Source organism: Nicotiana tomentosiformis, unplaced genomic scaffold (genome assembly GCF_000390325.3).
Source record: "Nicotiana tomentosiformis unplaced genomic scaffold, ASM39032v3 Un00115, whole genome shotgun sequence".
In the NCBI taxonomy this organism is placed as follows: Eukaryota; Viridiplantae; Streptophyta; class Magnoliopsida; order Solanales; family Solanaceae; genus Nicotiana; species Nicotiana tomentosiformis.
In genome coordinates this window covers 51,243-75,113 of record NW_027174674.1, presented here as the reverse complement: position 1 = coordinate 75,113, position 23,871 = coordinate 51,243, and the positions used below count along the sequence as shown (strand labels likewise).

General features: G+C 39.6%; 2 protein-coding genes across 3 annotated transcripts; one reads left to right on the top strand and one right to left on the bottom strand.

The window, feature by feature from the left end:
- Positions 1-3,787: 3,787 nt before the first annotated feature.
- Positions 3,788-8,181, top strand: LOC104107602 (protein NDL1-like). 2 transcript variants are annotated; one of them, XM_009616452.4, is made up of 11 exons: positions 3,788-4,120; positions 5,520-5,619; positions 5,769-5,866; positions 5,990-6,078; positions 6,292-6,352; positions 6,439-6,525; positions 6,612-6,689; positions 6,782-6,838; positions 6,978-7,033; positions 7,138-7,273; positions 7,632-8,181. In XM_009616452.4, the coding sequence occupies exons 1-11, from the start codon at positions 4,052-4,054 to the stop codon at positions 7,866-7,868; spliced, it is 1,068 nt and encodes a 355-aa protein (XP_009614747.1). In that variant the 5' UTR covers positions 3,788-4,051; the 3' UTR covers positions 7,869-8,181. The 2 variants fall into 2 exon arrangements, with proteins under 2 accessions (XP_009614747.1, XP_009614748.1); XM_009616453.4 differs by having other exon boundaries at positions 3,991-4,120; positions 5,520-5,623.
- A 1,600-nt stretch (positions 8,182-9,781) lies between these two features.
- LOC108947091 (uncharacterized mitochondrial protein AtMg00810-like) lies at positions 9,782-13,312 on the bottom strand. Its single transcript, XM_070192465.1, has 4 exons — positions 13,203-13,312; positions 10,945-11,002; positions 10,663-10,718; positions 9,782-10,583 (listed from the first exon to the last, which is right to left on the bottom strand). Exons 1-4 carry the CDS (start codon positions 13,310-13,312, stop codon positions 9,782-9,784), a joined length of 1,026 nt encoding a protein of 341 aa, XP_070048566.1.
- Between the last annotated feature and the right edge of the window lie 10,559 nt (positions 13,313-23,871).

The window sequence follows — 23,871 nt, the reverse complement described above, 5'->3', positions numbered from 1 at the left end:
GTAGTTTAGGGTAGTGGCTAGTGGTGATTGGTAGTAGTAGCTATTATGATTGAGGATGGTAGTGGTAGTAGTTGTGATTGAGGAAGATGGTGATGGGTGGTGGTAGTTTATAATGATGGGCAGTGCCAGCTATGTTTGTTGATGGTGATGGGGTGGTTAGTTATGGCAATTGAGGTGGATGAGTGTTGGTTATCGTTAATGATGGTGTGGGAGTGGTGGGGATGATGGGTAGTGGTAGTCGACAATGGTGGCGGCTATGATTGAGGATGATGGTGGTGGTGGGTGGCATAGTGGTAGTTGATAATGGTAGGCGGTGGCGGCAGTTAATAATGAATATGGATGATAGCATCTTAATGAAATTAAGTCTCTGTTATAGATCTTAATGATACAGACCTATTCGGACCCATTAAGTGGTTGTGAAGTAAAAAAAAATAAACACACTTAACGATTAAGATTTGAATAATTAAGATTCAGACTTTGAAAATAAACGCACTTAATGTCTGAGATCTGAATGATTAAGATTCAGACCTCCATTAAGTACAAACAAATGAGGCCTTAGTGTCTTTTGTGTATTTTTGTATCTATAGTCTTATGTTGTTACTTGTTACTGCATTTGTTTTGGTTTTCTGTTTGCATTCCTTAGTGTTAGTTTTGTTAGTATTTTCACTTGCGGTGTCAGAATTGGTTTGCTTGTTATTTCCTTTCCATTTATCTCTCTTGAGCCGAGGGTCTATCGGAAACAAACATCTCTGCCTTCTTAAAGGCATGAGTAAGGATTACGGTACACTCTACCTCAGACCCCGCTTATGGGACTACACTAGGTATGTTGTTGTTTTATTGTTTGTTGACTATTTAAGTGATTCAAACCTATTAAGAGAAAAATAAATGACCGTAAAAGAATATTTTATAAGTCGAGATCTAAATAATTCAGAATCGCACATTTTATTAAGTAAAACTAACAACAACAACATACCCAGTAATATCCCATACCGTGGGATCTAGAGAGGGTAGTGTGTACGCAAACCTTACCCCTACCAATAGACCCTCAGCTCCGGAAAGTATAAGAACCATATTAATGAAAATATAGGTAAGAAGGGACAGTACCAAAAAGCCATATAAAAGCAGGATAAAACAACAAGATAGTAAGGTGGTTAACAATGAAAGAAGATAACAGAAACTTACTACCAACAGAAAGCGAGACTGCGTGCCCATACTATTGTTATGAACACTCTAGACTACCTACTCTACTACCCTAATCCTCGACCTCCATACCTTCCTATCAAGGGTCATGCCCTCGGTCAGCTGAAGCTGCACCATGTCTTGCCTAATCACCTCTGCCCACCTCTTCTTTGGCCTACCTCTACCTCTCCGTAGGACCTCTAATGTCAACTTCTCACACCTCCTCACCGGGGCATCTGTTCTCCTCCTCCTCACATGACCAAATCACCTAAGCCGCGTTTCCCACATCTTGTCCTCAATAGGGGCCACACCCACTTTGTCGCGAATAACCTCATTTTTGATCCTATCTAACCTAGTGTGCCTGCACATCCATCTCAACATCCTCATCTCTGCTATCTTCATCTTCTGGACATGAGCGATCTTGACTGGCCAACACTCAGCCCCATACAACATCGTTGGTCTGACCACCACTCTGTAAAACTTACCCTTAAGTTTCGGTGGCACCTTATTGTCACACAAAATACCAGAAGCGAGTCTCCATTTCATCCATCCCTCCCCAGTACGATGTTTGACATCTTCATTAATCTCCTTGCCCCCCTGAATAATAGACTCAATGTACTTAAAACTCCCTCTCCTAGGGATGATCTGCGAGTCCAGCTTCACCTCTCATTCCCCTCCTTGAGTCTCGCCACTGAACTTACACTCCAAGTATTCTATCTTGGTCCTGCTCAACTTGAAACCTTTAGATTCCAAGGTCTGCCTCCATACCTCTAATTGCGCATTTACACCATCTCGCATCTCATCAATCAATACAATATCATCTGCAAATAACATGCACCACGACACCTCCCCTTGGATGTGGCGCGTCAGTACATCCATCACCAGAACAAACAAAAAAGGGCTGAGTGCCGACCCCTGATGCAACCCCATCATAACTGAAAAATCGTCCGAGTCCCCACCCATCATCCTCACTCGGGTCTTTACTCCATCATACATGTCCTTAATCAACCTAACGTAGGCAACAAGTATACCTCTAACTTCCAAACATCTCCACAAAACCTTCCTCGGAACTTTATCGTACGCCTTTTCTAAGTTGATGAACACCATATGCAAGTCTTTTTCTCTCTCCCTATATTGTTTCATCAATCTCCTAACAAGGTGGATGGCTTATGCAGTCGAATGCCCCGACATAAACCCAAACTGGTTCTCGAAAATAGACACACTCCTCCTCATCCTTAGCTCTACCACTCTCTCCCAGACTTTCATAGTATGGCTAAGCAGCTTGATACCCCGATAGTTATTGCAATTCTGGATACTCTTGTTCTTGTATACAGGAACCATCATGCTCCACCTCCACTCTTCGAGCATCTTCTTCGTTCTAAAAATGACATTAAATATTCTGGTGAGCCACTCCAAGCCTTTCTTACCCGTACTCTTCCAAAACTCCATCGGGATTTCATCCGGTCCGGTCGCTTTGCCCCTTCTTATCTTACGCATAGCCCCCTCAACTTCATCAACTCTAATCCGCCTATAATACCCAAAGTCACAACGACTCCCGGATAGTTCCAAATCACCAAGTACAATGCTCCTGTCCCCCTCCTCGTTCAAGAGACTATTGAAGTAGGTCTGCCATCTCCGACGGATAAGCCCCTTATCCAACAAAACTCTACCTTCTTCGTCCTTGATGCACTTTACTTGGTCCAAGTCATGTGCCTTCCTTTCTCGCGCTTTGGCTAACCTGAACAACCTCTTATCCCCACCTCGGCCCTCAAGTCCTCATACAAACGACTAAAAGCTACAGTTTTGGCCGCCGTAACTGTAGTTTTACACGTTATTAAGTAAAACTAAACCAGTTCACGCGAAAAAAGTTTAAAATCTACAAACTAAGGTTATTGGGTCCAATTACAATTTCATGTGTTACTTTCCCTTGATTAAATTTATAATTTCCATGAAGTAAAAAAGAAAATTATTCTATAATAACGTGTGAAATTGGAGCAATTAGACTTACAACTTTAACCTCGAGAAAGGAAAATGACAGTCATTGTGGTATCAAGCGAGAGTTTGAAGTTGTAGAACTTTAGAAATTGTAGAACCTCTCCTATTGTTATGTGTCATGAAATTAATACTCCCACCGTATACTTTTACTTGGCACGTTTTGACTTTTCACGTTCCTTAAAAAATAATAAATAAAGTGCATAATTTACCATGATATACATATTAATTGATGCATATTTTATTGAATTTGAGAAAATAATTTGAAATGAGTAATAAATACTGTGGGTATAACAAGAAAAAAAAAATTGTCTTTTTTTTTATATGCGTAAAGTGACAAATAGAAATAAAAATCTATTTTTTAATATACATGCCAAGTAAAAGTGAATGGAGTATATGAAAACAAAAACATTACCAAAAAATCCAAAAAAAATAGCACAACGACGTAATATGAAGAAGTTCGCAATAAGGTGGCATATGCGCATATCTAGGGAAAGGAATTTGGTAATGCCAAGCTGTCGGTCGTAAACTGCGGTTACAATATGACCAGAGTCAATGGTTAAGGCCTGAGAGGCGTCGGTGGAGGTTAAGTTAAGCCACTGATTGAAAATCTTCAGAATAAAAATGAACCGTCGGATAAATAAATATGGGGAAACCAAAATAAGGAAAGTGGAGAGAGGAGAGAGAGAGAGAGAGAGAGAGAGAGAGAGCAAAAGAGGAGCTGAGAAGAAAAGGATTGAAGAGAGAAAGAATCGCTTGTTGTATAAGGAATACCCATTTTTACATTAATATATATGCGTTGAAAGAGAGAAAGAGTTCAAGGAAAGTGAGGCTTCTTTGGTTTTTCTTTTAACCTTCAAACACAGATAAGCTGAATGTAATGGCAGACTCTAATTCAAGTACCGATTCTGTTGCCATCGACGTTGAGACCATTTATCTCGGCGGAAAGGTTTGATCTTTTTCTTCATTTTTACCCTTTTGACTCCTACGACATATCTGTCTGTTTCTATGGATGTTGTATGTGTATTGGTAAATAAAGGAAAATGGGGTTGCCTAATACGTGATACATTGGCTAATTTATTGTGCTGTTTTTCTTCTTTGAAATCATTTCTGGGCATTGATAATGCATTTTGGCTTTTCATATGTGCAATTTTCCATTTAATTTTTGCAAAGACAACTTTTTTAAATGTTGTTTAATGTAGATTATTGGATTTTGATCCGTTGATAGAAAATGTGCAATGTTTCTGGTACAAGAAGCTTAAAGCTTGAAGTATCCGTCACTGGTGGAGATTCTCTATTCTCTGCCGTGAAAATTTTTGTTTGACCGCTGCATTTATTTCTTAGCAGGCTCATAAAACGCATCAATTATTTTTTGTTTTTCCATTTTCCCCTTCTTTTTTTTTCCCTATTCGGTTAGCCACTGAGGGCTGAATAGTTTGTATTGGTGATGAAGGGACGTGAGTAATTGAATTCCTCAAATAAAAGTTTTAGAGCCATTATCATTTCCTTGGTTACAGAAGAACGCAAAAAAATTGGATTTTGAATGGTGTTTCATCTCCTTTCTTGTCTTAAATGTTGCAGACACATTCTACAATTGCCAATTAGCTTTTTTTCTGACTGTTTAGCTGTATTGATTGCTTATAATTTCATTCCTCTGTTGGAGATCAAATGGAGTGTTTTTGAGTAATGTTGACGTTAATTCATTTAGTGGTTTTTTTGGGTTTTATGTGAGTGTTAGATTGTATCTTTTTTTTTTTATTTTTTTTTTTATATAACTTCTTCTTGTACACTATTGGTTGAGACTTACCTATCATCTTCTTGTGACATTTGTGACTCCAGTCACTTTCAAACACAGCTTGCCTTTTACTTTGTCTATCCATTTTATTATTTTATTTAACGACTCATATTGCGTAACATATGAGTCAATTTTTCTCTTCTTTGCTGTTGTCTTTTGATTCCGCTCTTTTCTTCTTATCTCCTTTAAAGAGCTGGTAATAATTCAAAATCTTTTTTTCCTTATTTGGCGTTATAGTTTAATGTGTAGTGAGCCGATCACATAGTTACACTCATTCCACATGGTTAAGGGGGAAATTATTTAAAAAATAGGATAGAAAGCTTGGGGGTGGGGGAGGACGACAGTGTCTTTTACTCGAGGTGAGTGATATTGTATTAGAAAGTGATTTAAATTGCACTAAACCAAATTCATTCTGGTTTACAAAATCATACTGATTAATAGAGCTTTTCCTGCTAACTATAAACTTGGAGAAATTAGTATTCTGTAGATAATGGATGTCTATGGATATCTGTTATCTTGATTGATTGAACTTACCCAAAGAAACTCTATTCAGGAGCATGTCGTACGGACTGGCTGCGGCCCTGTGTCTGTTATAGTTTATGGAGACCAAGAGAAGCCAGCACTGATAACTTATCCAGATTTAGCTCTAAATCGTAAGTGAGTAGTTTGCGTTCTTGAGTTCCATATCTACCATTTTCAGTATTCTATTCATGTGCTTTGGGGTCGTTTATATATCATTGCTTGTTTGTTGATCTTTGCCCGTGGGCTTATGCTGTTTTGCTTTCAAACATGCATTTTGCAGATATGTCATGTTTCCAGGGATTATTCTTCTGTCCGGAAGCAGCTTCATTGCTGCTCCATTACTTTTGCATTTACCACATAAGTCCTCCGGGGCATGAGGTCCATGAATTAGCCAGCTTGTTTTCTTTCATGCAATCTTATTGGGGTTTTGGCTCTATTATCAAGTTCTGTTAAAATCGATTCAACTTATCTCCATATCTCACACGACAAGAGTTCTTGCAGTTGGGAGCTGCATCAATTTGTCCAGAGGATCCTGCACCTTCAGTAGATGATTTGGCTGATCAGATAGTTGAGGTTCTTAACTATTTTGGGTAATTTCTCGAGCTTTATTTACTCTATATGTTTTAATCATGATTATACAAAGACTGCAAAAGCTGTTTCCTTTCTTTTAGTAACTTGTTTGAACTTTGAAATCTATTTCTGCTTTTTGTGAGCCGTTTCTTGATAACTTCTGTATAAGCAATGAATCATCCAGGAAAAAAAAGAGGAAAATTTTTTAAGCTACATATTCTTGCTGTTTTCAGGCTGCGGTCAGTAATGTGTATGGGAGTAACAGCTGGTGCTTATATACTCACATTATTTGCAGTAAGTTTCTTCCTGAAAAATGCCCATGTGATACTCCTCTTAGTGGTACAATCATATATTTCACTAACATGTATTTTAAATTGCAGATAAAACATAGGGAGCGTGTTCTTGGTTTGATTCTTGTTTCCCCTCTATGCAGAGCACCTTCTTGGAGTGAATGGTTTTATAATAAGGTACCATTTCATATTTTTCTTTTACGTTTTTCTCAAGTGAGAAGAAAATATGCTCTATGGAATTTGAGATAATTGTTAATCCGCAGGTCATGTCGAATTTACTTTACTTCTATGGAATGTGTGGTCTGCTGAAAGACTTTTTACTATACCGTTACTTCAGCAAGGTACCTGTTGTGTCCCATTTTTTTTCCCCTTCATGTCTATTGTTTTTTCCGACTGATCAGAATGAATAAGGAGGTTGCTTTAAATGTATCAGGAGGTCCGTGGCAGCGCAGAAGTTCCAGAATCAGATATAGCTCAAGCATGCAGAAGAGTAAGTGCCTTTTCTCTGGTAGTTAGTTTGCAGAAGTTAGTCAATTTGATTCTTCTTCTACTTTTTTGTTAGATTATTGCTTTGCAGATATTAATTTTTGTCTAACTCTTGTATTTGTTTTTCTTTAATATATTTTCAGTTGCTAGATGAGAGGCAGAGCATAAACATTTTACGTTTTCTTCAAGCTATTGACGGGTAGGAAGCTTGATCTCACTGCATATAAAATATAGATAGCAATGTGTTGCTTTTGAATAGTCACAAAATTAGACCTCGCTAAGCTTGGTTTTGTGAATGAGCAGGAGACCTGATATCACACAAGGATTGAAAAAGCTACAATGTCGAACTCTCATATTTGTCGGGGATAGTTCTCCTTTCCATTCTGATGCTCTCCACATGACCGCAAAGTTGGACAGAAGATTCAGTGCCTTAGTGGAGGTATGATTTCAGTTTAATGTGTAACAACACACTATTTCCATATAGTGCTATTCCTTTTCAGGCTAAAAGTTATATAGGGTTAGGCCGGTTGGGCAAGAAGCTGTTTGTAGTATACCTGAATAAAATGATGTGTGCACGTTCATAAAAAGCTGCAGAAGTATCCTGATTGAAGTTATGTGTACTTATTTAATGCTATACTATTTTAAATGTTGATGTATTAGTTGGCAACTTGGCATTAGGCATTGGATCTTGTGTAGAGTTGTAGATCCTATGTGTAATTGTACTTTTGAGTAAATGCTCAATTAATAAAGGAATGGTGTTGTTCACGAAAGATATGGGGTTGTGATTGAAATTGCAGGTACAGGCGTGTGGATCTATGGTTACAGAAGAGCAGCCACATGCAATGTTGATACCAATGGAGTATTTCCTCATGGGATATGGACTCTACAGACCAAACCAGCTTAGTGGCAGCCCAAGGAGTCCTCTAACTCCGTCTTGTATCGCCCCCGAGCTTCTCTCTCCAGAGAGCATGGGCTTAAAACTGAAACCTATCAAGACCCGGATTGAATCCAGGGTCACGGGTACACGCCGATAATGCTGGATTCAGTTCAATTTAACTTGTGTATATTGAAAGTCCCTATAAGTTTAATTGTTTATGTTGGGGTTTTTGTTTCTGGGGATTGTTGTAATTGGAAGGTGAGAAGGGTAGGTATATATACATGTATGAGGTGTAGATAGGAAGTTGAAATTCTTTAATGGACATAGGGAGGGATTCATTCATTTGTAGGCAGAGAAAGGTCATTAAACATGTTCCCACTTTCAGTTGTATTTGTAAACCGGAAAAGAGACGTTTATTTATGGACATGACAAATGGTGAATAAGACAGCAATTGAGCTGGTCGGTATAAATTATTGTAGATTTTAAATTCATAAATGTATATCCTCCCTATCCCACTTCTGACTTCACCCTTCGGCCAAGGCTGAAAATTAGAAATTACTCCCACCATCTTCAATTGATGTGGCAAATTTTGAATGGAACTGTATTTAAGAAAGTAATAAGGACTTTGAAGATTATGGTTTAAGTTTACAGGAGATTATACTCCTTTTGAAAAGCCAAAATATAAAAAAGACATAATGTTAAAGTAAATTAAGGATTCGATTCGCCTATTGGATAATGGTATATGTGAGAGTCTCACACACAATTAGTGTGGATTTAAACTTCACCTCTCGCGCTTTCTTTTCTATGTCTGTTGTCTCTCCCTTTAAATTAAACAAATAAACTAATGCTATCTATAAAAGGCTGTAGATCATGTCTTCTTCAACTGTCAGTATTCTGCTGCTATTTGGGATAAGTTGTTGCTTGATTGGGCTGTGAAGAATAGAAAAAGTAGATCGACTGGGGCAATTGTCTATAGAATAACTTTGGCATGTGGTGTGTATTGTATTTGGCATGAACGAAACTTGAGACTATTTCAGCAAAGGAGCAGGCCTGCAAGTGCACTGATAAGGCAAGTTATTCAAGAAATTCACTACAGGAGTGCGAGGATGCCGCAGTTGCAAAGGAAACTAGAAGAACTTAGTTTTTATCCTTAAGGAGGGTGAGTAGTTCAGGAGCTAATAGCGGATAGATTGTCTCTTTGCTGCAGAGTTGGGGCTTCATGTCCAACTCTTGCCACTTTGAATTTTTTTTTTTAGCTGTACATATTACAATTGGTAAATAAAATTCTTTAATTACCAAAAAAAATATCAAATTCGCTACGTTTATTAGATCTTGAAAAATATGGAATAAAAATGTAGCTCGCTACTCACTCACATGCACAAAAAATTATTTTTTAGATGTGTATCACAATGATATTCATGACAACAAGGATTCTTAACCTTTTCTTATCATGTTTTGAGTTACGACCTGTATGGCTGTATCTTACTACTAATGCATGACCCAAAAAAAAATATTACTTTGTGTAAGTTGTAAAATGAAAAGTAAAGAGTGTTAAAGGCAGAAGAAGAACTTACGTTGTATTGATTATAAGGTTAGCTTTATATAGACAAGTGTAATACATAAAAGTTGTGAATAATGTAACAAATTAGAGAGAATCTAGGATACAGAGAAACCTATGTGAATAAAAATCCCAAACAAAAGAAATCTGATGAGCACCAAAAGAGATATTAAAAAACAGAATAACAAAGAGTCCTATACAGAAGGAGATAACTTGCTACTGCCGTTATTACGCCCCCGCAAGTTGGCATCGAGGTCTACGACGCCTAACTTGGAAAAATATTTATTGAAAACTGCTTGTGAAAGAGGCTTTGAAAGAAGATCCGCAACTTGATCCGCAACATGTAAATGGGTAACTTCAAGTTGTTTGTGCTCAACCTGCTCACGGACAAAGTGGCAGTCGATAGCGACATGCTTCATGCGGCTATGGAAAACAGGATTGGCACAAATATAAGTGGTGTTGACATTGTCACAGAGAGCTCTCGGAACAACAATTAAAGGAAACTAAAGCTCTTAAAGAAGATAGGTGAGCCAATTAGTCTCGGAAGCAGCAGCTGCAACTGCCCGATATTCAGCCTCTGTAGAAGAACGAAAAACTGAACGTTGCTTCTTCGAAGACCATAAAATAGGAGAACGACCAAGATAGATAACATAACCAATGGTGGAGGTGTGATCATGAGGATCTCCCGCCCAGTCTGAATCAGAGTAAGAAAGCAGTCTACGGTCACTCTCCTTGGCAATGTGTACAACATTGAAAGTAGTGGAACTGAGATAGCAGAGAAGCCGCTTAAGAGCAACCCAATGTGACATAAGCGGTTGATGCATAGCTTGTGACAACTTGCTGACATCATAAGCTATATCGGGACGAGTGAAAGAAAGGTAATGAAGCTTACCAATAATGCGTCGGTAAAAAGAACCATCAACTAGATGATCATCAGGTGAGGGGTCAAAAACAACAATAGATGTCATGGGTGTAGAAACACCTTTGCAATTATCCATAGTAACCTCATGCAGTAGATCCATAGTGTACTTCTGTTGAGAGAGCAAGAGACCAGTAGATGAACGAATTACCTTAACACTAAGAAAGTAATGAAGGGGTCCTAAATCCTTCAGTGAAAAACGTTTTGAGAGAGCCTCAATGTTATAATGAACACCTCGTTGGTGGTTACCAGTCACTAAAGTATCATCAACATAGGCCAAAATGTACACAGTGAATCCATTTATGCAAAATGAAGAGCGAGGAATCAAATCGGGATTTAACAAAACCCAAAGTAAACAGATAGTTTTTGCGTTAAGTATACCAAGCACGAGGAGCCTGCTTGAGGCCGTAAATTACCTTTTGAAGACGACATACATGGGTAGGATTCTAAGAACTTTCAAATTCTGGTGGCTACCGCATATACACTTCTTCATCAAGATTACCTTGCAAGAAAGAATTGTTAATATCCAGCTGATATACATGCCAATTAAGTTTAGTGGCTATAGTTAGTACAAGACGTACAGTAGTAGGCTTGACTATTTGCGTAAAGGTGGAATGGTAATCAAGTCCGGGACGCTGAGTAAATCTCTTGGCAACTGATAAGTGGGAATTTTGACTACTTATTAGTGCCTTTTAGCTTTCGTTTTAGTCCAAAAGTGTCTAATTGTATTCCCAAAAATAGATGAAATATTCTCACCTGCAGGAGTATTGAAAAATGAGCCACTACGATGAAATCCAACTCAAAGAGGAGTGATCTGAATAAGGACAAAAAACAGGCACAGAAGCTCAAGTACAGACCGCAGATTTCTATTTGTGGCCGCAGAATGTGAAGAAAAATCAACAGAGCCCCAGTGCATAGTGCGGACCGCACAATTATTGTGCGGCCGCAGAAGCTACGTAAGAGCCAAAGTTCAGAGAGTTTCATTTCAAGATCAAGAAGAAATGCGGACCGTACAATAATTGTGAGGCCGCAGACCAGAATTGTGCGAATAGCAGAACATGAGAGATGCGGCCGCAATCCAGAATTGTGCGTCTGCAGAGTCAACTCCTGTCAAGATCTGAAGAGAAGTGCGGACCGCACATATAATTGTGTGGCCGCAGAACCTCTGAAAGAGCAATTTTGTCCAAAAATTCCAGCTTTGTATAAATAGACTACTTTCACGAAATTAGGTCAAGTTTTGAATATTGAAAGTCCTGTAGCCGTTTTTCTTTACCCCTTTAGGCAGCTTTAGCTTACTTTGGTGATTTAACATTGGATTTTTATCTTTTAATATTGCAATATAAGTTTTATCATCTTTTCTTCTCTATTTTCCTCTATACCCATTATGAATAGCTAGAGTTTTGGCTAGGGTTGTGACCCAACCTTAGTGTGTGAACCTAATGGGTATTTGATTTATGGCTTGTTTATGGTTGGGTGTTTATTATTTAGCCTTGTTCTTGCCTTTAATTGTAGAATTAATGGTTGAAAATATTAGTTTATGCCTATTTGACTTGGTCTCTACTTGAGAAAGAGATACTTAGTCTAGGAAAACTTGGCTAACAAGAATTTGGGATAAAATCAAGAGATTGATAGTCCCAATTAAAGGGTTGAACCTAGAGATAGTAAAACCCGTATTAAATGTATTGTTCAATACCAATTTGGACTTGAGAAAGCCAAATTGGGAAAAATCACTCTTTTACCGAGAGGTATTGAGTGAGTATTTGAGTGTTGATTGCTATAATACACTCCGACCAACAAAACAAACTTTAAAGTTTATAACCCGTTAGGCAAACACTTAGGTGAAGGTCATACCCCTAGGACTTTTTATATATTTGAAAACCATCCAAAAATATTATTCTCTAGTTTTATATCTTTAGAATTGTAATCCTTAACGTACTTTTAAAAGTAAAAATAAAACCATATTTGTGGAAGTGCAACCAAGATACTTCACGTGCTTTATCCAAATATATACCACTAATACCATCTCAGCTCCCTGTGGATTCGATCCCGACTCCTTGTTGGATATTATTATTATTATCGACCTTTTCACAACCCCAAATAGAGGCGTGACTTAGACGAGATCAATTTTTGGCGCCGTTGCCGGGGAGCATAAAAACGGATTTAGTTATATATTTGGTTTTGTGTATGAATTGTCTTCTTTTCCTTCTATGTTACTAATCTTTTTGGTGAAATAATTGTAGGTGAACAATAGCACTCAACAGTAATGATCCTCTCAGAAACATGCCTTTGGGGGATGTGGAAGTGAAAGATGACCAAGTTGAAGAGGTTCCTCTTTAACCTCAAGCAAATAGACGAGGACGACCGCCTCAAGACAACGTTCCCATTCCACCCCCAAATCCACCAAGAGCGGCTCTACACAAGGTGTTGCCGAATGAAGGGTATGCAAGTGCCATAGTCCCGCCCCACACTAGGGCGGGCAACTTTCAAATCATAAATTTTATGCTCACATTGCTAGAGCAACGAGGATTCTTCACCAAGGCTCCGAATCAAAATGCGTACAAATAGTTGAAAGGGTTTGTGGACACTTGCTGGGGGAGTAAACAGACAAACGTCTCCGAGGATGATTTAAGGTTAAGGCTATTTCCTTTCTCTCTACGGGGAAAAGCCTTGGATTGGTTAGAAAGGTTGCCAAACCATTCCATCCATACATGGGATGAATTGGCGGAGAAATTTATTTTTAAGTTCTTTTCTCCCGGGCATATGGCTACTCTTAGAGACGAGATTCTAGCATTCAAACAAGAACCCAATGAGCAGTTGCATGAAATATGGGAGAGGTACCGAACTATGGTGAAAGAGTGCCCAAATAATGATATGACGGAGGCTATGATTCAACAAACTTTCTACAGGGGGATCAATACTACCAATCAATGCGTGGTCAACCAACTTGTCGGTGGAAATTTCATGACAACGCCATATGCGGAAGCCTGTGAGATCTTACATGAAATGGTGGATACTTCATCGGCATGGAAAAGTAGAGCAAATATTCCTCAAGGTGATCCAAACGTGATTCACCTACATAAAGAATTGCATGATCATGGGCAAGAAATTGCCGAGTGACCACCATAATGAATCAATTATCCAAGGCTCAACTTCAGCAAGTGCAAGGTCCTAAGCAAGTCAATGCAATGGAGGGAGTTAATATGATGGTAAATAGGAGAAGGCAAAAGGGTCCTCAAGTGCAAAACTGTGCGGAACATTATGTCCAAGAAGATAATAGGTTTGATCAAGATGAATGTTACAATGACCAAGAGGAGGAAGTACAATATGTGAACAACTTCCAAGGGCAAAGAAACAACTCTCAAGGCCCGAATCAATAACAATGGCGACCTTATGGTAATCAGGGGAATTGGAACAATCAAAACAACCAAGGGAATTGGAACAATAAAAACAACCAAGAGAATTGGAATAATAAAAACAATCAAGGAAATTGGAATGGTCAAAATAACCAAGGCAATTGGAGTGGCAATAGTCAAGAATATTGGGAAGGCAACAACCAAGGGGGGTGGAAGAATAACCAAGGAAATCAGGGGTCGGGCTTTCAAAGGCCCCCGATGTATCAACAACCGAACAACCCGCCTTCTTATCCTACCAATGGTCTAAGCTCTTTCAACAGTGAGATGGGACGAATTGAGAACATGTTCAAACAAATGATGGAGAAGAATGCCGACCCAATGCCCAACTAGCCTCTCACAACACTTCAATTCACAATTTGGAAGTTCAATTGGGGAAAATCTCGCAAGCTTTAAACAGTCGTCCTAAGGGGTCACTACCAAGTGACACGGTGGTGAACCCAAAGGGTGGGAATAACACGGGATATGCCATGGCTGTTACTACAAGGAGTGGAAAAGGTAGGGATGCACACACCTCAAGTCAAAGGAAAATTGTGGATGATGAGCAATTGGTACAAGAAGATGAGATCCCGAACAATTTGGTGCAAGAAAAGGATGAAGTAAGAATTGATATTGATGACAATGTGGAGGAGACTCAAGAGGAAGTGAACCCGTCTAGGGAGCACATTGTTGACATACCGGAACTGGTAGTGCCAAAGGCTAAGGCATCAATGCCAAGGCCTCCTCCTCCATATCCTCAAAGGCTTGCCAAGCAAAATGGCGAGAATCAATTCAAAACTTTCATTGACATGATTAAGAGTCTATCTATTAATGTTCCATTGGTAGAGGCTTTGGAGCAAATGCCCGGTTATGCAAAGTTCATGAAGGACTTGGTGACAAAGAAGCGGTCGATGAATTGTGAAACTATAAAGATGACTCATCTGGTGAGTGCAATTGAGCACTCAATGGCTACTAAATTAGAAGATCCCAGCGCTTTCATAATCCCTTGTACCATTGGAAGTGCCGACTTTGCTAAAGCTCTTTGTGATCTTGGGGCAAGTATCAATTTGATGCCCTATTTGATTTTTAAGACTTTGGGAATTAGGCAACCAAGACCCACATCTATGATATTACAAATGGCGGATCGTACCATGAAGAGACCATTGGGTATCATTGATGATGTGTTGGTTCGTGTTGATAAATTCATTCTCCCGGCGAATTTTGTGATTGTTGATTGTGAAGTGGACTATGAGGTGCCGATTATTCTGGGTAGACCTTTCCTTGCTACGAGGAAGGCTCTTATTGATGTGGAAGCCGATGAACTCACTTTATGGGTGGGTGATGAAAAGGCGGTGTTCCACGTGTGCAAATCTATGAGGCAACCGAATAGCAATGAAGTGTGTTCGTTTGTGGACTTGGTGACCGATGTGATTATTGATGATACTAGTGCCATGAAGAATGTTGATGATACTTTGGAGGCCATTTTTATTAACCTTGATGATGACGAGACAGATGGCTATGTGAAATACGTGAACTCATTGCAAGGAATGGGGTCGTACCCTTATGAACCCCGCAAATTGTCATTGGATCTTGAAAATTGGAAGAAACCTCCTACAAAGCCCTCAATCGAGAAGCCTCCCACTTTGGAGTTGAAGTCATTGCCTCCGCATATCAGGTATGAATTCCTTGGCCCTTGTTCTACTTTATCGGTTATTCTTTCCTCTTGTTTGACTAACCTGCAGGTAGACTCCATATTGGCGGTGCTACGAAAGAGGAAGGAAGCTATTGGATGGACATTGGTGGATATTTGGGGAATAAGCCCCGCATTTTGCACGCACAATATTAATTTAGAGAAAGATTCCAAACCCTCCATTGAACATCAAAGGAGGCTAAATAAAGATATGCAAGAGGTGGTCAAAAAGGAGATCATCAAGTGGTTAGATGCAGGGGTTGTTTACCCCATTTCTGATAGTTCGTGGAACTCTCCGGTGCAATGTGTCCCAAAGAAAGGGGGCACGACGGTGGTTACCAATGACAAGAACGAGTTGATTCCTACAAGAACGGTGACCGAGTGGAGAGTATGTATGGACTATCACAAGCTCAACAAATTCACAAGGAAGGATCATTTCCTACTTCCCTTCCTAGATCAAATACTTGATAGGTTGGCCGACCGTGCTTTCTATTGTTTCCTTGATGGGTATTCCGGCTACAATCAAGTTCTTATTGCTCTGGAGGATCAAGAGAAGACTACTTTCACATGTCCTTATGGTACTTTCGCATTCTCGCGGATGCCATTTGGGTTATGCAATGCACCGACGACTTTTCAAAGGTGTATGATGGCTATCTTCACGGACATGGTGGAGAATTTCCTTGAAGTCTTTAAGGATGACTTTTCGGTGCTCAGGAATTCTTTTGATGATTGCTTGAAAAATTTGGACAAGGTCTTGGCAAGATGTGAAGAGACGAACTTGGTGTTAAATTGGGAGAAATGTCATTTCATGGTTCAGGAAGGCATTGTCCTTGGCCATTTGATTTGGTGATGGACACGTAGTGGCAGTGATTCATTTAAGTGATTGATGGTAATATGCATCGTGCCGCGACGTTAAATCAGGCGCTTCTTGGGAGGCAACCCATGTTTCTTTTTCTTTTCCTTATTCATCTTCTTTAGATAGGTCTTGTTTTATGCTAACTGGTTTTTAAGTGTGTTGTAGGAATGAGTGTGCTTTGCAGGAACTGTGCTCAGAAAAAGTGGCTAAGTGTAAAAAAAGTGCGGACCGCACAATTTTGAAGGCCACAACAAAATGGGATTTGCGGCCGCATAATTCTTGTTGCGGCCACACAACAAGAGATCAGAAATTGCAAACTCTCTGAAGTTGTCCATGTCAGAGAAATGGCCAAAGTGAGGCCACACAAACATCTGCGGCCGCACTAAAAAATGTGCAGATCGCAGATCATCAAAAGGGTAATTTGTAACAGGTAAAGTAGTACGGACCGCAAACAAAATTGTGCGGCCGTACTCAGCTCTTGAGTCCTTGCCCTGACCGGCCAACTATAAATAGTTCCTCCTCACCACTGTTCAAACTTTACGAACTCTGAACATTTGACACTAGGGCAAACACAGTGCACTCAATTGATTCAAGCATCTCACTCTCATTTCATCATCTTTGATTCTTCCTTGCATCACTACATTACTGGTATGTTCAATTCATTATTAAATTTTTCAATTTGCTTAATTTTGTTCAAAATTAGTTTAGTTATTTTTAGCCCTAATGTCAAAATTAATCATCATGTGAGCTTAAAAATTGTATGGGTAACTTCCTATTTGCTAATTTGGGGGATGGGTAAACTATGTATCATGGCTAAATTGCCAATGAATTGAAAAACCCTAAGTGACTACCGTTTGTTTTTTAATTATGCGGACGCACAAGGAATTGTGCGGTCCATAGATCATTAGGCTAGGGCAAATATTGTGCAATGATTGTGCGTACCACACTCAAAATTGTGTGGTCCGCACTAAAAATTGTGCGGTTCGTAGAAATTTAACCACGGTCGTAGAAAAATATGTGCGGCCGCAGATCGATCAATTCTCTGACATTAGAGAGTTATTATTTTGGAGCTTGCAATTGTGTGGCCATACTCAAAATTGTGCGGACCGTACTTTAATTGTGCGGTCGCACTTAAAATTTTGCAGACCGCAGAATCATCAGTATGGCCGCACTTTCAAAATTGTGTGGTCCGCACAAGCCCATCTGCGGCCGCACCCAAAAATGTGCGGACCGCACTTCCCCTAACCTTAATACTGTTTGGCTACAACTGTCTGATATTTTGGATTTGAAATATAACTGATTCTTATTGCTATGTATTGCAGACAATGGTTAGATCACGGGGACGGGGTGATACATCCAAATGGAGGGGTGAACCCTCCCAAGGCAGGGGTACCCTACCACTCTCCTTGCAAAAAGTGATATTTAAAAAGGAGACTGTAGGGCGAGGTAGGGCTGCAGAGCCCTCTGAGTCAAGTTCATACATCCCGTCTAGGGAGGCATCAGAGGGCCACTCTGTGGAAGAACGACCTGATGCCCAATCTCAGCCACAACAATTTCCAGGGAGATACCAGCTCCGAAATGAGCCTTCCACCTCAGCAAGCACTTCTGAGGGTTCGGATGATGACAATCAGGGTTCAAAACCCTCATCTACTCATGCCCCCGCCGCACTAGTCATAATTGATGATGATGATATTCCGGATGACGGTCGGGGGGTGATACCAGAGTTGCAGGCCTGGAGAGGTCAAAGAAGAAGAAAGTTTGGGAAGATAGGTTTGTGAGCCTGACTGCATTCAACAAGTTCCGAGAGTGGTGGCCGCAGAGATCGCTCACTCTTGAGCGGCAGTTTGTGTTAAAAGATCTGGATAGATATAACCCCAAATGTGTTAAGACAATTTCGGGAAAGAAAAGAGTAGAAATGGTTCACGTAAAGTGTAGTAGATACCAAGGAGCACTTAGTCCGGGAGTTCTACGCTAATGTGGCGCATATCAAGAAGGGGACTAAGGTGAGGAACCTGAAAGTACGATTTGATCAGAGCACCCTGAACACTTATTTGGGGCTTGAGGATATGGAGTCGGTGCAGTATTTAGAGAAGTTCGCAATGGGTGATGCAACTCACCCTTGGCTAGCTGAGATACTATCAGCTCCAGGACCACCACCACCATAGATCATAGCAGGGGTTCCCTTTCAGTGGAATACCCTCAACTTTGAAGCAATCTCCCAATCCCTCGGGCAATCCTAGTTGCTTCCATCATGGCCGGGTACCCAATCAATATGGGTGCCTTCATGTCTCTGGTTGTCAGGCAGGGTGAAAGCTCCTATCCGCATCCCAACACTATCACGGAGTATCTCACGGATGCGGGGGTGGAGCCCAAGAGCTTTGATACGAAGGTTAGGGCTAAGAAGCCCTTCTCCTGGTACTCTCTGAAGGACCCAAGGAACCCGAAGAACAAGGGTAAGTCGACTACTACCGTAGGCCAGTCTGATGAGCCTTCGATGGTAGTTGCAGATTCATCTGCCATGCCTTCTACAGTAGCCATGCCTTCCACAGCAGCGGGGCCTTCCACCGATACAAATGCCATACCTCCACCTCCATCTTCAGGGCCATCAGTATCAGTGCCTTCCTCCTCTACTTATCCGATCTCTACGCTGCAAGTCTCCCAGACACTGGCGAGTCTCAACAACTAGATGCATACAGCTACTGCAAAGCTGTCTGACCTATCCAGTGTTGTTGCAGCTCAGACTTCTACCCTAGCACCCCAGATTCCTCCGTCAGTGGAGGAAACTTTGAAGAAAATATTAGATAATCAGAAGGCCATCATGGACACCTTGGTGGCACATGGGGTAGCAATTGAGGATCTTGGGAAGCAGGTGAAGAAGATGAGGAAATCTCAGGCTTCGAGGAAATCAGTTGACAAATTAAAAGGAGAGGTGACCAAGATAGCAGCCTCTGGAGATCTTCCATTTGACTTACTAATGGAGACAAATCCATCAGTACCAGTAGACCCATCAGCACCAGTGACACCGGCTGGCCAGTCTGAGGAGCCAGACCTCGCTGCCCACACTTCTAAGGCGGTGCTACAGATGTTCACCAATCCAGCTACTCCTCGAGCAGAGGATGATGAGATCCAGTTGGAGGAGCCTGAGGGGGGTGATGCTTCTATGGACACTGAGACTACATAGGGAGTCCTCTCTACTCTTTCCTTTCCTTGTTTTTATTTTGTTAAGCATTGAGGACAATGCTTATTTTTATTTAGGGGGTGGAGTCTATTTTGATTTGACATTTGACATTGGCCTGTAATAACTGATAACATTCTCTTTTTATTTTTACTTTCATTATGTACATATTCTTCTCTCTCTATTGATGAATATATTCTCTTTCCCTTTCTCAGTTTGTATATTCATTTATGCTTTCAGCAATTTACTTCATAGCTTCTTTATTTTGTTTTCTCAGTAGTTAATGTTTAGTCTAATAGCTTCTTATTTACTTTAATAGCTTCTTTTTAATTTAGTAGTTTCTTTTCATGTTTAAGTGATCAATAAACCTTTGGTTTTCTTAATGCCATAATTCTTTCCAAAGGTAATTTTCGTGTGAACCAGGTGACTCTTCCCAACGATGGATGGTGTGACAATCTTCTTAAAGGATTGAGTCTGTTTTTGATGTTTAGGTAAGAACAGTAGTAATAATGAATAAGAGGACCTAATTGAGTCGAACTAGAAGAGTCAAGCATGCTTCAGTTGGTACCAACACACTTAACTACATACTTATGATTAAAAATAAGTTCTTGAAAAGAAATAACTCTAGTTAGTGAACTTTTGACTCTTGTGTTGACTTAAGCAATCATCGAGTGATTTAGTTGAATCATTAGTAATTTTCAATCTCGAATATGGTTGTGGTGGGCCCTCGACTCTATCCTCTTGAACAATCCAGCTGTGTGAGAGGTGAGATATTTTGTTTCAAGTCCAAGTACCCGTGCGAATGGTCTAGAACTTGCCCCGAATGTGTTTCTAGGAGAAATTCTAAGTTTTGCTTGAGAAGTGATTGTATGCTCTCCTTGACCCGTTTTGAAATTTTCCATGACCCACCAATGTTGTTAACCCTAGTCAACCTTTTTGAGCCTAAAACCTTTCTCATTTGATAACCATATTACAATCCTTTACCCGTTTTGTAGTGATCCTCTCTTGGCACCCGAACTTTCCTTAACACTCTTGAGAAACAATTGGCTAAAACATAAGTTTGGGGGAGAGACAAAAAATTTAAAAGTGGTATCAAGGTACAAAAAGAGAAAAGAAATGAAGAAAAGGAAAGGCAAATAAAAAGAAAGAAAGAACAAAAAAAATACAAAAAGAAAGTGAATAAGTTGAAGAGTTGAAGGGATTCAAAGAAAAGCAAAAATACAAAGCATGGAGAAAACAAAGAAGGAGAAAACGAATATCTTGACCAAGAAAGAGTGATGTTAAGTCATTCTAGTTCCCCTAAGGAAAAAGAAAATGACTCAAAGAGTCGGCAAAGCATGGGCCAAAAAGAAAAATGGAGTGCTTAAGGAAAGATAAACTCGTTCTATTCCAACATTTCCTACCTTAGTCCAAAAGCCTTCATTACATTTCGAAAAAGCCCTACGTGATTTCAAGCCGAGTGAACTTACATTAGTGGTGATTTACACAAGGGGCAAGCATATGGTACTTAGAGCCGTACTTGTGATATTCTTTTGAGAGATGTGAGCGAACTTTTCACAAATTCTTGAAGTGAGTGCTACATTCTTAAGTGAGATATGCTAACAGAGAGTGGAGTAGGAGGAGTTTGGAATCCACAACGACCTATATGAAAGAGCGAACTTCCTTGATAAGTAAAGTCAGCTCTTGATGCTCTAGTGTCACATTAGAACTATTTGTGCTTAAAACTTCAAATCATTGCTTTGTTGATAATTCATAAGTGTTGTGGGTAATTTTTGGTCCCAATTGATGTGTGTTTGATTCACCTTAGATTAGCTGGAATAACTTTTATCTTGTGGAGGTGGAAATTACCTTATTTGCTTGAGGATAAGAAAAAGCTTAAGTTTGGGGGAGTTGACAAGTGAAAATTTTGACTACTTATTAGCGCCTTTTAGCTTTTGTTTTAGTCCAAAAGTGTCTAATTGTATTCCCGAAAACTGATGAAATATGATTACCTGCAGGAGTATTAGAAAATGAGCTACTACGATGAAATCCAACTCAAGGAGGAGTGATCTGAACAAGGACAAAAATTAGTCACAAAAGCTCAAGTGCGGACCGTAGATTTCTATCTGCGGCCGCAGAATGTGAAGGAAAATCAACAAAGCCCCAGTGCAAAGTGCGGATCGCACAATTATTGTGCGGCCGCAAAAGCTACGTTAGAGCCAAAGTTCAGAGAGTTTCATTTCAAGATCAAGAAGAAATATGGACCGCACAATAATTGTGCGGCCGCAGAAATAGCTATGCGACCGCACTCAGGAAATGCCAGTGCGGCCACACCTAGAATTGTGCGAACTACAGAACATGAGAGATGCGGCCGCAATCCAGAATTGTGCGGCCGCAGAGTCAACTACTATCAAGATCTGAAGAGAAGTGCAGATCGCACATATAATTGTGCGGCCGCAGAACCTCCGAAAGGGCTATTTTGTCCGAAAATTTTAACTTTGTATAAATAGACTACTTTTACGAAATTAGGTCAAGTTTTGGATATTGAAAGTCCTGTAGCCATTTGTTTTTACCCCTTTAGGCAACTTTAACTTACTTTGGTGATTTAACATTGGATTTTTATCTTTTAATCTTGCAATATGAGTTTTATCATCTTTTCTTCTCTATTTTCCTCTATACCCATTATGAGTAGCTAGAGTTTTGGCTAGGGTTGTGACCCAACCCTAGTGTGTGAACCTAATGGATGTTTAATTTATGGCTTGTTTATGATTGAGTATTTATTATTTAGCCTTGTTCTTGCCTTTAATTGTATAATTAATGGTTGCAAATATTAGTTTATGCCTATTTGACTTGGTCTCTACTTGAGAGAGACTTAGTCTAGGAAAAAAACTTGGCTAACAAGAATTTAGGATAAAATCAAGAGATTGATAGTCCCAATTAAAGGGTTGAACCTAGAGATAGTAAAACCCGACTTGAGCATTTTATCAACTATTTTGTTCAATACCCATTTGGACTTGAGAAAGCCAAATTGGGCAAAATCATTCTCTTACTGAGAGGTATTGAGTGAGTATTTGATTGTTGATTGCTATAATACACCCCTACCAACAAAATAAGCTTTAAAGTTTACAACACGTTGGGCAAACACCTAGGTGAAGGTCATACCCCTAGGATTTTATATATTTGAAAACCATCCAAAAATAATATTCTCTAGTTTTATATCTTTAGAATTCTAATCATTAACGTAATTTTAGAAGTAAAAATAAAACCATATTTGTGAAAGTGCAACCAAGATACTTCACGTGCTTTATCCAAATATATACCACTAATCCCTCTCAGCTCCCTGTGGATTCGATCCCGACTCCTTGTTGGGTATTATTATTGCAATCGACCATTTCACAACCTCGAATAGAGATGTGACTTGGACGAGATCAGTAATCAAACGAGCCTTATACCTATCAACAGAACTGTCAGGTTTATACTTAATACAGAATAGCCACTTACATTCCACTATGTTTTTGGAAGAGTCACATGGAACCAAATCCCAAGTCTGGTTGCGAACAAGAGCATCAAATTCGGCTTGCATTGCTGAATTCCAGTGGGAATTAACTTGGCTTGGTTATGGGTTGTGGGAATTTTTTGAGATGTTGTAGTGGTTGTGAGAAATTGACGAGGTTTAAGACTATTAGTTTGTGATCGAGTGATCATTGAGTGCACTTTGGTGGCTGGCTGGTTTGATTGGGGTTGGGTTAATGGGTCAGACTAAATAGGCGGCGATGATTCTGGTCGAGGTGGGGAAGAAGCTATTTGCGGCTGGCGAAACAGATGTAGAGTGGGACCTGGATTTTGGCTAGGAGTGGATGGTCTTTCTCATATTTGATATGTGATAAGTGGTCGTGAGGGCAAAACTTGAGGTGCCAAGATTGAAGGAAGAGAAATAGTTCTCTTTTGTTGCGGAGCTTGTTTGGAAGTTGGAGAAGTAGGAGTCGAAGTATAAGGAGAAGGAATATTACCTGATTGATGAGAGACACCATAAGAAGCAGGTGAGATAGCTTGTGGGCATTGAGGCGTGGACAATGTAGTCATCGGTGGTGGAAGTTGATAAGAGGAATTTAAAGTTGAATTATTATCCTCTTTGGTTGGTTGTTCAATAGAAATATTATCCCAAGCTACATTATTCTTACTTCTAAAATCTGAAAAAATATTTTGAAAAGGAAAATTTTCTTCTAGAAAAACTACATCCCTAGATACATAAATTTTAGAATTAACTGGATCAAAACACTGATGGCTATAAAATTATTAGAAAATCCTAAATAAACACACGGTGTAGATCGAGGTTCTAGTTTATTACTGAAATAAGGTTTAAGCCATGGGTAGCATAAGCATCCAAAAACTTTGATGGAATTATAATTAGGCACTTTCTAGAATAGGATTTCAAAATGTGATTTATTTTGTAAATTTGGTGTAGTCATCCTATTGATCAAATAAACTACTTGATGACATGCATAACTCCAAAAAGTTGAAGGTAAGGATGCTTGGTGTAACAAAGTGCGGGCTGTCTCAATGACATACCGATGTCGGCGTTCAACTAAGGCTA